This window comes from Phyllopteryx taeniolatus, chromosome 7 (assembly GCF_024500385.1).
Source record: "Phyllopteryx taeniolatus isolate TA_2022b chromosome 7, UOR_Ptae_1.2, whole genome shotgun sequence".
In the NCBI taxonomy this organism is placed as follows: domain Eukaryota; kingdom Metazoa; phylum Chordata; class Actinopteri; order Syngnathiformes; family Syngnathidae; genus Phyllopteryx; species Phyllopteryx taeniolatus.
The window spans coordinates 21,280,626-21,297,005 of NC_084508.1; the positions used below are offsets into that span (position 1 = coordinate 21,280,626).

Genomic DNA, 16,380 nt, shown 5'->3' on the forward strand with positions numbered 1-16,380 from the left:
AAAAGTGAACTCACCTCTTTCACCAGAACATTTTTCTACCTTTTTGTGTTCTTTATTAATCTGCAGTAGAAGATGGGTTCGTTTTACTGAAAACACCCATTTCCAACCAATAGAGAAAATGTGCTTTTTGTGAAAAGAAACAGAGAGTGATTTGACGATATATTATTTGCTTTATTGCCACCTCAAACATCTTTTATAAAACAACACTGAGAAAGGGCTTTTGATGGCAAATATGTGGCATGCGCGACACTGACTCACTGCATGGTCCATGTTCAACGTTGGCTCCTTTTTTACATGGTGCTCGTCATCTTGTCATTCACTCCATGAACTCCCTTGTCTTTTCTCACGATCGTCATATAGGCAAATGCCGGTATCAGATTCTGAAAGTATGATAACCGTGAGCACAAATATTGCAGTTTCACAGTATTGCAATTACAGCTCTAAAATGTGTTATTTTGAAATTATACTTACCTGGTATAAAATCTGTGCTTGCTTAGTGGAACACAAAGCTATTGCTATATTTTGTTTTATGAATGGCAACAGGTATTGCAGCTTCTACCATCTAATGGGAGAGCATTTAATTGTTCTGTGTGTCACTATATGTTGTGGCATAGAAAGATGAAGATATATTATTTGTAGTAAAAAAAAAATTAACCAATTAAGTAAAATTAGATAATTTCCCACACCTGATGATCTCTAATGGCACACTAATGTGTTGCGGAACAGTGGTTGGGAATCACTGGCTGAGAGTGACTTGCAAAATACAGGATGTCACACAATAACCTCAAAGTGCAGCATGGGAGGAATATTGTTACAGAAAGGGAGGCAGCTCATAACCTTCAAAATATCTCAGAGGATTCAAGAGCATGCTTTTTTAATGGAATCTTGAATGAATACACCAAATATGCATTATTATTAAATTAGTTGCATTTCTGTAATCGAATGTCTAATGAACACACCAAATAGCCATAACTCCATTAGTGGCACGAAGATTAGATTATTATTATTATTTTTTATAAATCATTTGGAACGGCTGACAGCGTCGTTACAGGACACACCATTTTGAGGGAGTATACATGAGGCATAGGTACGCATGTTAAATGGTTTTGGGTTACTTGGCCACTCTTGCAAGGGGAACACCTCTCCGTCCTGTAGTTTTGCTTTTGCTTCATTCCACCGTGCATTTCCCTCTTCAAAATCCCACTAGAAAACAAGGAGAGGTCTCAATAGAATCATGGAGAATCTGCATAAAAACAAATAATTCATGACACAAACACTCAGCCAATACCTTCCTTGCTTTTGTCTATTCGTTTGCTCGTGAACATGAGTCTTCCTTGCTCATGTTGGACAACATAAGGTAAGTTATGAATGGACCATTGTTGATTCCATTGATTAACCATAGAGTGACTGACTGTAGGGGGTGGGGGAGTCTGTATCCGCACATTTATCCAGATTTGCACCAAAGATGTAATGGAGTCCTCCTTGGTACATGTGCCACCTCTACACAAAGTTTCATTGAAAATCAGTGTAGTTTTGAATCATCCTGTTAACTAATGAAACAACCAACAAACTGCCATTTTTTTTTGGGGGGGGGGGGGGGGGGAATTTTTGTATACCTGCTTATTCAGGATTTTTTAGAGTTAAAAAAAAAAAATACTCCCCCCCCCAATGCAATCATAATGGGTGTCAATTATCCGCAGCTTACTATACAGTACACTGTTCGGCCCAGTCCCTTCCCTATCCCCTGCAAATAGCAGGGGTCCACTGTATACAAAAAGCACAAAGTACTTTTTCCACATAAATTACGTACTAAATAAAATACAAGAACGGTACAACAATTTATCCTCAGGACCTGCTAGATTGTCTGTGGACGAGCAGTTTCCACATGCTGCACCAGTAGTTAGAATGAAAGTGTACTAGCCTTGAATGTGCTATTAAGACACTAGCTTCTACCAACAATACATGTTAGGACTCCAGTTGGCATTTATTAGCTTACTGGTTAGTCGTCGTTTTTTTTTTTTTTGTTTTTAAAAGAGGTTATTGAAATATGTTTTATAAAAGTATTTTATTTTGCCAGACATAAAACTCCAGTGACTCCTGAGCAGGAGGACAAAAAAAAAAAAAACTCTCCCAAAATAGCAGGAATTGCTTCAGTAGCTCCCCTATAGGAAGAGGCAACCATTTTCCTATGTAGACGTGCCCTGCCCAGCATTGGTCTTTAATCAACGATCCTTCACAAGAGAACAATTGGGCAGCACAGAAAATCTCAAACATTTCCCGGTCTCAAGCCTACCCTCTGTTCCATCATGAATGAGAAAATGTACTCTGCACAATAATGGGACATTCTACGCAACTGGCCAACCAATCTACTTGCAGATGTGAGTCAGAGGTAATAGCAACATGTTGAGTAGTCACAAATGTAACTTTTCAAAAGCACGGTAGCCTACCCTTACATTGTTTTTTTAGTAGGCCAATGTCTAGGTTTGTCACAGGATACAGTTTCATAGAATCAGAGACGCACCCAAAAACAGCACACTTGTTAGGGAGCAGAGGTCAGTTGTGGCTAAAGGTCTGTAAAGATAAATCACCATGTCCTCTGAGTCAATAGATAAAACTTATCACAAACTTGGTTGCTTTTTCTAGTACAATGGGACATACATCAAATAAAATCCATTCAGGAAGCTGCTTGACTTCCTTTTTGCTTGGATTTTGAAAAAAAATATAAAAATAAAAAACAATCAAACTGTTGCCATAAAACCTTTATAAACTGTACAGGCATTTTCAAAAGTATTTTTTAAGTGCAAAAATAAGTTGACTGCAGTTTAAATTAAACAGCAAAAATACAATGAGTCTTCACTTTTATGATGTATGAAAACTAATGTGAGTTGTGTCACAGATTCACCTAATTTATTTCACTTTTCACATTCTTAATTGTCACACAAGTGAAAAAAAATAAGTTAAGCAGTGTTAAACCCCTTGATGTTACTTCCGGTGTATATGCTCTTCTACTAAAATATTCTGAAAGAAAACTAACCTATTCTTTTCTCTGGTTCTTTTATAAGTGTCACAAAAAACAGCCATTAAAAAATAAAGAAAAACTGAAACAGATGCAGCCTTAATCATTTGATAATGGCTGAACTGAGATCTAGTGTGGCATCATGCATGATGATTGTTGGAAAGCTAAGGTTTTGTGCAAATTTAGAGGCGTTTACACCCCAAAGAATGTCGGTCGAATTGCCAATGGTACGACATTTGACGCTAGTGGTTCCACTATATTACGTGTGCAAAGCATGCCTCTTATGTACTGAATATCAAAACCATTTTCCTTAGGTTTATGAAGCCACAGATTTACACGCATACTAGGTTCTCGTAGTAGCATCTTATCAAATTTACTGACTACTTGTCATGTGGAAGGGACTTCTGTCTGGTTGACTCACTTCCCCAACAGTCATCTGAATGTCTGAATGTTACTTTCTTACGCATAGCAAAGCATTTACACCACAAGCAGCCACCACATTACACTGACTAAGGACATTTAATACAAGAGCTTGGATTGACAAAATAATAAGTAGGTATTAAGTAATAAACAATATGCTTATTACCGCTGCTGTAGTCTGAAGTGGTGTCCAACTGCAGTATATCATACCACAACCAGAATTATAAACACTGTTATTATTTATACCTCTTGAACTGAGTCAGTCAAAACTGCATTTATGTCTGTTGGGTGTAAACATTTAGAGTAGTCATGCACCATCTAGTGGCTTTTCCTGGGTCACACTCGTAATAGCTTGAGGATAGTATTCATTAAATTAATGCAGTGTACCGGTACCCACTATGAGAAATGTCATATTAGTGATTATCCCAAGTAATATGGGCCCATCTAATCCTGTGAACAATGGCACTTATTCCATAGTTCTGGACTGGAATATTAGTGATGTCTGGAGAAAGGATTACCCCCAAAATTGACTCAGTAGTAATTCTAGGCTAGTTTTCTGATAAAATATTTGATTTTCAGCTAGATATTGGCCCTCCCACATTTTGGACACGTCAGCCTGTCACAGCCTGATACGTAGATGGCGGAAGGCGTGGACATTTCCTCATTGAACTTCGATGTATTCCGTGGTGTAATTGTTGCCTATATTGAAAGTCTGGATGTTGTTTTATATATATATATATATATATATATATATATATATATGTGAAAACAGTGACTGTGAAACATGTTGTAAGGCTTTTGTTTAAATGCACAGCTGAAATGCCTCCTTGAGGTAATAAGATATAGCCACGTCATGCCACATACTGTTTAACATGCATTAAGTCGCTTTTTGTCCAAAAATACAAAAAAGTACATTCATATTTATGTCCACCTAGTTCTGAAAATCTCCAAACAATCCGCCTGGTATTTATGATTTTATCGATGCGTTCCAGCAAGGTAGAGCATCCCACAGAGGAAGTGCTTTGCTGATTCGTTTCTGCATTTATACACTGCTTTCGTCAGCTCAATCTTGCATTAATTGCACCACAGATGCCTCTAAGATGTCCCAAGAGAGTTCCTACAGGTCAGAAAGTGTTTCTCTAGGTGACAGTGTGGTCTCAAGCCTAACCTCTGTTCCATTATGACTGAGAAAATGTACCAACCAATCTACTTGCAGATGTGAGTCAGAGGTAATAGCAACATGTTGAGTAGTCACAAATGTAACTTCTCAAAAGCACTGTAGCCTACCCTTACATTGTTTTGAATGCATTTTTTAGTCAGCCAATGTGTAGGTTTGTCACAGGATATAGTTTCATAGAATCAGAGACACACCCAAAAACAGCACACTTGTTAGGGAGCAGAGGTCAGTTGTGGCTAAAGGTCTGTAAAGATAAATCAGTGTGGATGGCTGTGTCATAACGTCGGATGACGAGGGCACTGACCTCCTGGCCAAAAGAGTTAACGTCACTTTATGTCCAAAAACGCTAGCTGATCTTCACCCAAATGTATGGGTACATTCCTACTTACGTATATCCACGTACACCTCTGAAAATATCAGACCAATCGACCTGGCATTTAAGATTTTATAGACCAAAATGTTTTCCTCGACAGGGCAGGTGAGGTAGGGAGAGGCACGTCAGTTTTGGAGATGAAAAAGGGGCGTTCCAAATGCAATTTGTTAAGAATTGCTCCATAAATGATTGATATTATTGGAAATGACTGCAAGTTTATTTATTTATTTATTTTTTTGAGAAAAGAAAAAAGACAAACTTGTTGGTGAACGATGGCCCATGAAGACCACATAGGTCCTTTAAGACCTATATTAAGACCCCATACGTCCTTCAATCAGTCCTACCCACCTCTAGATCAGAACTGACAATTGAAGAGTCACATGATGTGTCACAACCATCAACTCGTACCATTGGGAATGTCCTGCTCAGAACCTTGTTGTCCACTACCTTCCCACACACTGTTGCATCTCTGGGGTGCATCTGTCAACAACAAGATACTTACTTTGGACAGTGAAAGAGCAGCTTTGCTTTAGGAGTAGGTACGGTATAAGTTTGTGTCATTTTTATACCTGCAACACCAGGTTCAGTGTGTGTAAGAAACATTGCTTACTTGTTTTGCGGTGTCAATACTGACGTCCATATAACGGCCCATATCCGTCAAATTGAATTTTTGGCCCTTTGAAGAAAGAGGTTCAAAAGCATAATGGTCTTACCAAAAAGCAACACTTACATTAAACAGAGAGAGGTTTGATTTGGAACATTTCCAAAGGACTCGTGATGATGGACTACTGTACACAAAGGATGAACGACCTACTTGTTTTCCTTGATGCTTCACAACAGCATTGTCCTTTGATGAGTTGCCCAAGAGGCTCTCCATTTCAGAGAAAATTCCCATAGGCTGCTGCCTGGTTCCCATGTGACACCAGTGGAGGACAATAGTCTGACACACATGGCAAAGGTCAGAAGACTACAGCAGGATCGTGAGCGTAGACAAGTTATATAGTAGTGTGTGCAATTTCGATTATTATTATTTTGGGAGGATTAACTGGATACCAGAAGATCCAGCGAGGCACCACAGACTGCAGACAGCAGCCAAGGCATTACCCTGAAGAGGAAGCTGACCCGAGTGTCGTAGTGAAGTATGGCAGCAACATAGAGGGCGCCAGCCAGTGAGCATAGCACCCAAGAAAAAATATGAGATCTTGACAGCATCTTCCCTTTGTGCTGCATGGGGGGTACAAAGAAAGACCTTGAATTAAAAGCAATTAGCTTAGTGTAAACAAGGACTTGTTAAAGAGTGATCACTTACAATTCTGTAAAGTGTGGGGAACTTGGAGGTACAGGTGATGACAAAAGCCAGTAGGCCAAGTATGTAACCAAGGATTTCAGTGTTGTCCTAGTGCAATATCCAGGTGTTAGAAAAGGGAGGAAAGCTACAGTTAATCCTCAAAAGTGAAATCCCGCTGATTTTGCACAATTTGGAATTCAAATATTGTATGCATCTAAAGTTACAAAAATCCAGACATCCAGAGAATGATGTCACGGAGAGCTCTCTGAGAAATTAAAGGATTCACTTCCCAAGTGTATTGTGACCTTTCTTTGGCTTTTTGTGTGATGCCAGTGATATGCAACAATGCCCCCTAGAGGCTGTGACAAGTATATGGGATAACAGTGGAACAATCTGATTGGAGGATTGAAAAATGCTTGAAATGTGTTGCCATGACGACACTATCTCATCATCATCATCTGTTTCTGTCTCACCTTAACTCTTGTAGTAGTAGTAGTAGTAGAAACATAATAATAGTGCTCATAGCTGTAACCTTACTTGCATGACAACATAAAACAGCCTCCTCCCTCGGATGAGCCTGTCTCCTGCTGGACTGTGGAGGACACCTGACTTTAGGAAACCTCCAGTAAGTGCCGGTCAGAAAACAAACTGCAAGAAGGTGAGATCTCCTGCGCCTCCTGATCATTCTTCGCCTTCTTTCTGAAGCACAATGCCACATGAAAACAGATTTTTGGTAATCGAATAGGGTATCCTGACTATTTTGACAATTACAGTCTGGTTACTGTTCTAAATGTCCATGGTCCAACAGAATATTACATTTGCTATTGTATTTATTTTGAACTTACCTTCTTGCAAGTTCCTGCAAAGAAGCAGTGGAATACAGCGGGAGATAACATTTACCATGTCCAGAGCAGCAGAGACAAGTCCCATTAAAACCTGCAAAAAGGTGAGACTTAATATCTAACATGAGTCTTGGTGTTTAAATACCCTGATTGTCACGTTTACTTGAATGTGCAGCTGTCTGGACAAAACCGCTCCAGTGAATCCACACACATTACCAAGGAAACAGTAGAGAGAAGTCACAATGTGTCCTGGATGTCCTCCATGCTGTTTGCACCTCTGACACATGAGACTTGAAAGGTTAACACAGGGAAATGGGATAAGTTAGAAGTCAAGTGATATTCAAATAGAAATGCAAGACGATATATACAGTGTTCCCTCGAAATATCACGGTTCACCTATTTCTGATCAAGCACATGGCGGATTTTTTATTTTTTTTTAATATTCATTTCTCACATAATTACCATATTGTGAGATTTTGAGTGTATGCTGTAATTCTTTCCGGTAAAATAAACACTTCCTAGCCTAACACAAAACTGTAAAAAAATAAAATAATAATAATAATTAAAAAAAAAAAAAAAAAAAAAAAATCATAAACATATTACAAGGAATGAAACGTACATAGTGTATAGTAACAGGTGGGAGTAAGTTACATATAGGCAAGTCACAAGCAAGTCTCAAGTCATAACCATCAAGCCTCAAGCAAGTCTCAAGTCACTGTTTTTCGCACCTTATAAAAGTTAAATGAACAACAACTGAGAATACGATTGATTGAATTTATTTATTTACTGAATTTTTTTAAAGCTGTAAAAACAAACGCAAACTCAGTTTAACTCAACTTTATTTTTGAACAAACTATGCTGTGCACTTTGTGGTGACAGCCTTGTAACTCCTACGGTTCTGAAGAGAACACCATTACACAAAAACCAAGACTGGTACATCACTGTACAGTATTAAAGTGGATCTAAAAAGTCAACACAGCCCTGTTAAAAAATGCAAGGTTTTTGTGATGTGAAAACAAATATATAAATATATTCACAACTTGGATGAATGTTCACAACTTTTCTGACCTTTAATGTGACACATAACCTGTATAACTCATTTAAAAAAAAAAAACGGAAATCTTTTCTCATAACTACCGTAATTTCTTGTGCAAAATGCGCATTCCTCCCCCCCCCCAAAAAACTGTCAAAGGTCAATAGTGCGCATTATACATGGGTATTGTGGAAAATGGAAAAAAAAATTCACATTTTATAAATGTATGCTGCCATCTAGCAGTTATGAAAAAGCTCTGCAGTTTCATTCCAATATGCCACCGCCACCTAGAAGTTATGAGAAAGGTGTACACTTTCATTGTCGTATGCCATCGCTACCTAGTGGTTATGAAAAAAGGTATAGCCTACACCTGTCATTCCAATATGACAGGGGTACACGTATAACTGTTGTGGTCATAAGTTTACATAACCTGGCAGAATTTGCGATTTATTTATTTATTATATATTTATTTATTTATTTTTTTAAATACGACTGATGACTGAACAACAATCATCATTAATTGATTTATGGTTATGTTTTGTTTAATGATGATGCTTTTCTGAAATGCTTGACAGTTTAATTTGAATCCCATTAAAATAAAACTAAATGTGTTTCGCCTGACCCTTCATGTTTTCTTTAAAGAATTGTACCAATCATACAAATTCTGCCTGGGTAATCAAACATATGAGCACAACTGTGTGTTTTCTCATTTACTAAATAAAAGCAGGCGTAATAAAAAAAGTATTACATGTTCAAATAAAGTGCTTCAGAATAATTATTTGAAAAAAAACCTAACAAAATATAGATAATAGTTCATGTTTTGATCATATGGTAGAATCAAAATCATGCATCAGTAGAAGGGTTTTCCAGAATTTTGAAGTCAACTTTGGGGGTGCGTATTATACATGGGTGTGCATTATACATGAGAAATTACGGTAGGTATGTGGCTGTGTTCAGAATTAAACAATCTCATTTACTAGCATTGACTCTGGACAACTGACAATTGTCATTAGATTAAAGGTTATGTTTTGGTGCTGCACGATACAGGAAGTCCTCGATTTACAAACGAGTTCCGTTCCTACGCTGGCGACGTAACACGAATTTCCGCATAAGTCGGATTTTACCGTTAAAGTCGAAATTTACGGCCAAATACTTCTGTTACGGGTATTGTCCCACGTGTTTGTGACAGCAAGCTCAGTGTGTGTGGGCGTGTGCGTCGATGTGTGAGTGAGACGGGACCGCGCAGGCGTCGTCCGGCGGGACTGTGAAGGAGGAAGGAGTGCGCATCGGTGCTAGTGTGTACAGTAGCAAGTGTAGTGATGGCGACCGGGGAAGAGTAGCAATTAGCGGAGGACCAGTTGACGTTGAGTGTGCAGAGGAGCTAATAAAACCATTAAAACAGCAAATCGGGGCTTCGTGCCTTTATTGTTGCCGCCACCAAGCTCAACTGTGCAACGAGAGAAGGGAGTTAACCCCTGCGTCTCCCGACCACGGTCAGGTGAGCATAGCAGGAAAGGTTAACACTTCGTATAAAGAAACTAAAATACATTAAAATAAAAAAATAAGATGCTGTACTTACCATTAATGCTGAGAGTGTGGAAAAAGGAGGGCGAAAAAGGCAAAGATACTCCCGGCGCACAAACACAGACAAGCACTATGCACTAGCTAAGCAGAAACCCTATGGTGCTGGGACAAAATGGCGGACGAGGCACGGGTTGTAAAATCGAAACGTCGTAGGTCGAGTACGTCGTAACTCGAGGACTTCCTGTATTGGAAAAAAAAAAATTATATACATATTGGAATGTGAAATAATACAGGATCAGTGATGGGAAAGTTCATTTTCTATGCGCATTAGTTCAAAGTTCAATTCATCGTTCCAAAAATGAACTAGTTCAGTTCATAATTCAAAATTTAGAAATAAGTACACCGGTCCAAAAACGAAAAAAGGTCAGCGTTGTTACCCCCCAATATGTTGCTGATGTGCTACTACCCTCAAAATACTGGCATTTCATTTCCCCTTTGTTGCCACCCATTCAGTCCACACAAGTAGCCAGCTGCAGCTTTCACCCTACAATCTCAAAAACATGAGAAAAAATTGTTTGCTTGAATTGTGTTTTTTGAAAATGAATAAATAAAACAAGAAAACAGGATTTTGGTACTTAATGTGCAAATAAAAACATGCAATAGTATGACAGGAATGATGGTGAAAGGACATTCATAATTCTGCCTGACTAGATTGCAAAATTATCTATTCCTAGATTATTAAAAAAAAAAAAAAAAAAAAAAAAAAAAATCCATATTATCACAGTGCGTTCGTACAAAGTTTTAACCTAAGCATTCTGATTAAAATTATTTTGCTATCTGTTTTTACCATTACAGGGTATGTACTGTATTACAAAAGAACACCTTCACTCTCATTTACACAGTGTCCCTGAATGCACCTTGCACACTCACGCAGCTGCCGCATCCCTACCAAGTTTTATTCTGAAGAGAGAAATGGGAAATGTGGCAGGTATACAATCTTTTGATCTTTTGAGCATGTCCAAACAGGTCCCTCTGTTTGTCACTTTTAATGTTACAGTTGATTCACTATATATTACAGGACACCAACATCGTAACAGACCCTGCGATGTGACTATTGCGCACATTTCCTCCCCATGGACTGTGTGATTTTGATGTGAAATGAAAAAATTGCCAGTCACTTAGCGACCTGCAGCCCGTGCTTTTGCTGCGCACAAATAGGAGTAACTGGTTGTGTTGAGTGTTTTTATAATGCATCTCCCACAAAATATTGTATAATTAATTCAATAAAATTAAAATGGCAGACAAGAGTTTGTAACCACAATGTAATTACCTTTACTTAAGTTAGCCTAGCGCAATCTATTTTTCTTTGCATTTTCCGGCAATGTCCACATTCTCTTGTGGAACCATGCTGCCTCTCACAGGTCAGTCTTGGTACTACACCGGACACCTGTTTTTGGTGTGGCTTGCTGGGTTGGTCACCTCGAGTTCACCACATACAGCACTAAGGAGCAGGAAGAAGACATTATTTTTTTCCTCTGTCAATTTAAAACTCGGTTAAGATAAGAAACAGTGTGTGTACCCTGCTTGATATTACTAGTACTAATTAATATTTTTTTCTATTGAATCAGTGCTCTGTATTAAATATGACGCGCATAACAAAGACGAGAAAACAATCTGTTGAAACGCTGCCCGCCAGCTTAATGCAAAGTTGCCACTGGTAAGCATGGTGTACCAGTGGGTTCAATAAATAAATAAATAAATAAATAAAGATAAATCCCTACTACTGTCCTATCTCATGAGATTAAGACTGAACAATGACGTTTGAGATTGCCCATTATCAGAGGTGGGTAGAGTAACCAAATATTGTACTGAAGTAAGAGAGTACTGTTACAATAATATGACTTAAGTAAGAGTATAAAGTAATTAATAATTACTTTATACTTTATAATTACTCCAAATAATTACTTGACTAAGACTAAAAGTATTCAAAACAGTACTCCACGACTGAGTAACTCGTAACATCTGATTTATTTTTTAAATGAGAGCATGAACGGCAAATAAAATAAACATAACTAAAAATAGAAATGTGCAAATTCAGATATTGCTGAACAATAAATATATAAAGGCATAACTTAATCTAAAACATTCATTCATTCATTTTCCGTACCGCTTATCCTCACTACGGTCGCGGGCATGCTGGGCAATTGCAATTGGGCAATTTAGAGTCTACCATTAACCTACCATGCAGGTTTTTGGGATGTGGGAGAAAACGGGAGTACCCAGAGAAAACCCACACAAGGGAGGCTGGATTTGAGCCCGGGTCCTCAGAACTGTGAAGCAGATGTGCTAACCAGTAGGTCACCGTGCGGCCTAATCTAAAACATAATAAATAAAATCTTCATAATATAAAATCTTTGTAAAATAAGCCAAATTCAGCTCCAAGAAATTATCTTATATTGTTGCCACTTGTTAAGCAAAATACTCTACGCTCAGAAGGCAGATTACAAAAACAGAAACAAGGCTGCAGTGGATATAAAAAGTCTACACACCCCTGTTCAAATGCTGGGTTTCTGTGATGTAAAAGAATTTTGACCAAGATAAATCATTTTAAAACTTTTCCCACTATTAATGTGACCTAGAATGTGTAGAACTCAACTAATTTATTTTTGTATCTTTTTGAGAGGGGAGGTGAAAATAAACAACTGTTGAATATGATTGACTGGGACTTGACGTTTAACCTGCTGCCTTCCTGGCCAGGTTACCATTGCAAAAGAGATGTTATGCTTTAACTGGTCTTTTACCTGGTTTAATTAAATTAAAATTATCCATCCATCCATCCATTTTCTGAGCCGCTGCTCCTCACTAGGGTCGCGGGCGTGCTGGAGCCTATCCCAGCTGTCATCGGGCAGGAGGCGGGGTACACCCTGAACTGGTTGCCAGCCAATCGCAGGGCACATACAAACAAACAACCATTCACACTCACATTCACACCTACGGGCAATTTAGAGTCTCCAATTCATGCATGCTTTTGGGATGTGGGAGGAAACCGGAGAAAACCCACGTAGGCACGGGGAGAACATGCAAACTCCACACAGGCGGGACCGGGGATTGAACCCTGGTCCACAGAACTGTGAGGCTGACGCTCTAACCAGTCGTCTACCATGCCGCAAATTCAAATTAAATAAACAAAAATACATCTGGTTGCACAAGGATGTACTCCCTCTTATAACTGGCATGTGGCTATGTTCAGAAGTAACAGATCACATTCAAACTCATTCTCAATGGGAGTCCACACAAACCTGCCACCATTTCAATTAAAAAAAAGAAAAAAAAACAGCAGCACATCTATGCATAGGGTCTTGGAGAAGTACAATTTATCCAAAATGTTTACTTGAGTAAATGTAACAGAGTAAATGTAGTGTGATCCTACCCACCTCTGCCCATTATAACATAATTTTGCAAACAGAATTTGCTGACTTTATGGTTAAAACTGTACTTATACGATACTATACTTTGAAATTCTGCAGTGAAACCAGCCTTAGTGTTCTTTATTCAGAAAATCTGAGTCACATCTGCATTTCAAGATTTGGATATTATAGACACATTAAATATGTACTATTAATATTTCAGTAAAAACCAACACATACATCAATAGCTGTAAACACAGACAGAATCAAAATACATACGTTGGTTTAGCGTTTACCTATGTCCTAAAATTAAGGGATAAACATTTATTATCATTGGATTAAAAGTTAGGTTATTTTGGTGCATATGTTTTCCAAACATATTGGTGTGTTTGTGAGTGTCAATGGGTGAAAGCGAGACATTAACTTGGCGCACTTGTAGGTTGTCTTGTGTATCTGCCACATCCAATATGGCGAACCCATGGCCGTATAGCAGCAACGGGCCGACCCGCTCGAGGCACCTTTGTGTTCATGTCAATGAACACACCTGTGCAATTATAATGCCCTTTAATCTGCATCTTTGTAGCGTTTTCTAATAATTTAATATCAAATTATACAAACTCATCAGCCATACTGATCGATATAGACTAATTTACATGATTATACTTAAAAAAAAAAAAAAAAAAGGTAGCAAAGACAAAAATGATATGTTCATGTTAGTTAAAGGTACTTACTAAAGACATGAGAGAAGAAGCAGCACAGAAGATAAGGACACAAGCCGGATGGAAGAGCAACTTTGTCCTGGGTCACTACTGGCAAAACAAGAGGTGACAGAAGTGGTGCAAAAGGTCAAGAGACTCGAGGGAAACCAATCTTTCTCCCGGCTCGGTGTGGCCATGTTGAGAGTAAGAGATCTAACGAGACTTTTGCCGGGAAGAAATTCACCAATAAAACGTCGCGAATATGTATTTGGGGGAGGGGCTTAGCTTTGACGAACACGTCATTCGAAGAAAACATTACAATAATGTTAGATACGATTCTAATATACTAATTGGCAATTTTTACTCACTCACACAAAATGAGAATCTCCAGATACGTTCCAAATTTACAAATATTTCTTGTAAAAAAAAACATTCTACACAAATACCTTAAAACTAACAAATAATTGGAAAAGTATTCATACTCCACAATAATTTGATTTATCATTAATAGACCTTGAATGAAAAGTACTGTGCCTTATAACCTTTGCCCATTTTTTTTTGTTTCTTGTGTGTTTCCTAGTTTTGCTTTTGTTCTTTACAAACAAAACAGTCGTATTGATGTTTATATACCAATTCTATATCTCGACATATGTTTGTATGTTTATATATCAGAATTTCAATCCATCCATCCATTTCTCCTCACTAGGGTCGTGGCCGTGCTGGAGCCTATCCCAGCTATCATCGGGCAGGGGGCGGGGTACACCCTGGACTGGTTGCCAGCCAATCGCAGGGCACATAGAAACAAACAACCATTCACACTCACGGGCAATTTTAGAGTTATCAATTAACCTACCATGCATGTTTTTGGGATGTGGGAGGAAACCGGAGTGCCCGGAGAAAACCCATGCAGGCACGGGGAGAACATGCAAACTCCACACAGGCGGGGCCGGTGATTGAACCCCGGTCCTCAGAACTGTGAGGCAGTCGTCCACCGTGCCGCCAAGGTCTCTAATGTCACACAAAATATAATTGAAATATACTTACTGTAAATTCAAAAGTTTTGTGATTTCTTCTGCTTTTTGTGTGTGTAAAAATCCTGTTTTTAAATGGAGATGTCATTTATTAAGGAAAAAAAATAATTCAGTTACCTGGCCCTGTGTGAAAAAGTAATTACCCCCATGTTAAATCATGAATTAATCGTGGCTAATCACAATTTTTGGTTAATTTTCACTAATCACACCCAGGCCTGATTACCTCCAGACCTGTGCAATCAAGAAATCACTTAAACAGAATCTGTCCCGACAAAATATCTAAAAAAGCTACAACAAAATGGCACGATCCAAAAAAATTCCAGAACAATCAAGAAATAAAGTAATTGACATCTATCAGTGTGGAAAGGGTTACAAAAGCCATTTCTTAAGCTTTAGGATTCCAGCGAACCATAGAAAGAGCTTTTATCCTCACATAGGAAAAACATGAAACAGTGCTGAACCTTCCCAGGATGGGCCAGCCAAAGACACCCCCAAGAGAACAGCAATGACTCATCCAGGAGGCCACAAAGGAAGTCAGGACACCTTTTAAAGAACTGCAGGTCTCCCTTGCCGCAGTTAAGGTCAGTCCATGACAACAATAAGGATAAGATTTGGCAAAAATGGCATCCATGGCAGTTTCAAGGGGAAAACCACTGCTGACCAAAAAGAACATAAAGGCTCGTCTTACTTTTGCAAAAAAAAAACAAAAAAACATCTGATTCATTCCCATAACTTTTGAGAGAATATTATATGGACATATGAGATGAAAGTTGAGCTTTTTGGAAGGTGTGTGTCTCCTGACATCTGGTGTAAATGTAGCACAGCATTTCAGAAAAAGAACATCATAGCATCAGTCAAACATGGTAGTGCTAGTGTGATGGTCTTGAGCTGCTTAGCTCCTTCTGTGATTGATTGATTGAACCGTGAATTCTGCTCTTTAACAGAAAATCCTGAAGGAGAATGTTCAGCCATAAGTTTGTGACCTCAAGCTGAATCGCACTCGGGTTCTGCAGCAGGATAACGATCCAAAACACACCAGCAACTCAATTTCTGAATGGCTTAAAAAAAAAATAATGAAGGTTTTGGAGTGGCCTCGTCAAAGTCCGGACTTGAATTCGATTGAAATATAGTTGCGTGACCTTAATGGCCATTCATGCTTGAAAACCCTCCATTTTTGCTGAATTCAAACAACTCTGCAAGGAAGAGTGGGTCAAAATATCTCCACAGAGATTTTAAAGACTCATTGCCAGTTATCAAAAATGCTTGATTTCATTTGTTGCTGCTGAGGATGGCCCAACCAATTATTAGATTTTGGTGCCCATTACGTTTTCATACATAACTTTGAATATATATATTTTTTCCTCAATAAATGACATCACTATTGAAAAACAGAATTTTCAATTCAATTGGGTTATATTTGTCTGATTTTATATCTGTTTGATTGTCTTAAACAATATGGGAAAACTTTGCAAAAATACATTTGAGAAGGGGGGCAATACTTTTTCACACCACTGTAGTTGATTTGAACTACTAATTTGCTTTTTAAGATTCCTGTGTATTCTGCAGTTTTC

At 38.3% G+C, this 16,380-nt stretch overlaps 1 protein-coding gene across 1 annotated transcript; it reads right to left on the reverse strand.

Annotated features, from left to right (window-relative positions):
- Window positions 1-33: 33 nt before the first annotated feature.
- Window positions 34-15,352, reverse strand: tmem44 (transmembrane protein 44). Its single transcript, XM_061780522.1, is given in 12 exon segments — window positions 34-380; window positions 1,116-1,203; window positions 5,335-5,466; window positions 5,597-5,662; window positions 5,801-5,926; window positions 6,040-6,210; window positions 6,296-6,382; window positions 6,812-6,907; window positions 6,909-6,973; window positions 7,120-7,210; window positions 7,280-7,406; window positions 13,812-15,352. Coding segments are annotated over 12 exon segments (1,281 nt in total). The 5' UTR covers window positions 13,976-15,352; the 3' UTR covers window positions 34-312.
- Window positions 15,353-16,380: the final 1,028 nt, after the last annotated feature.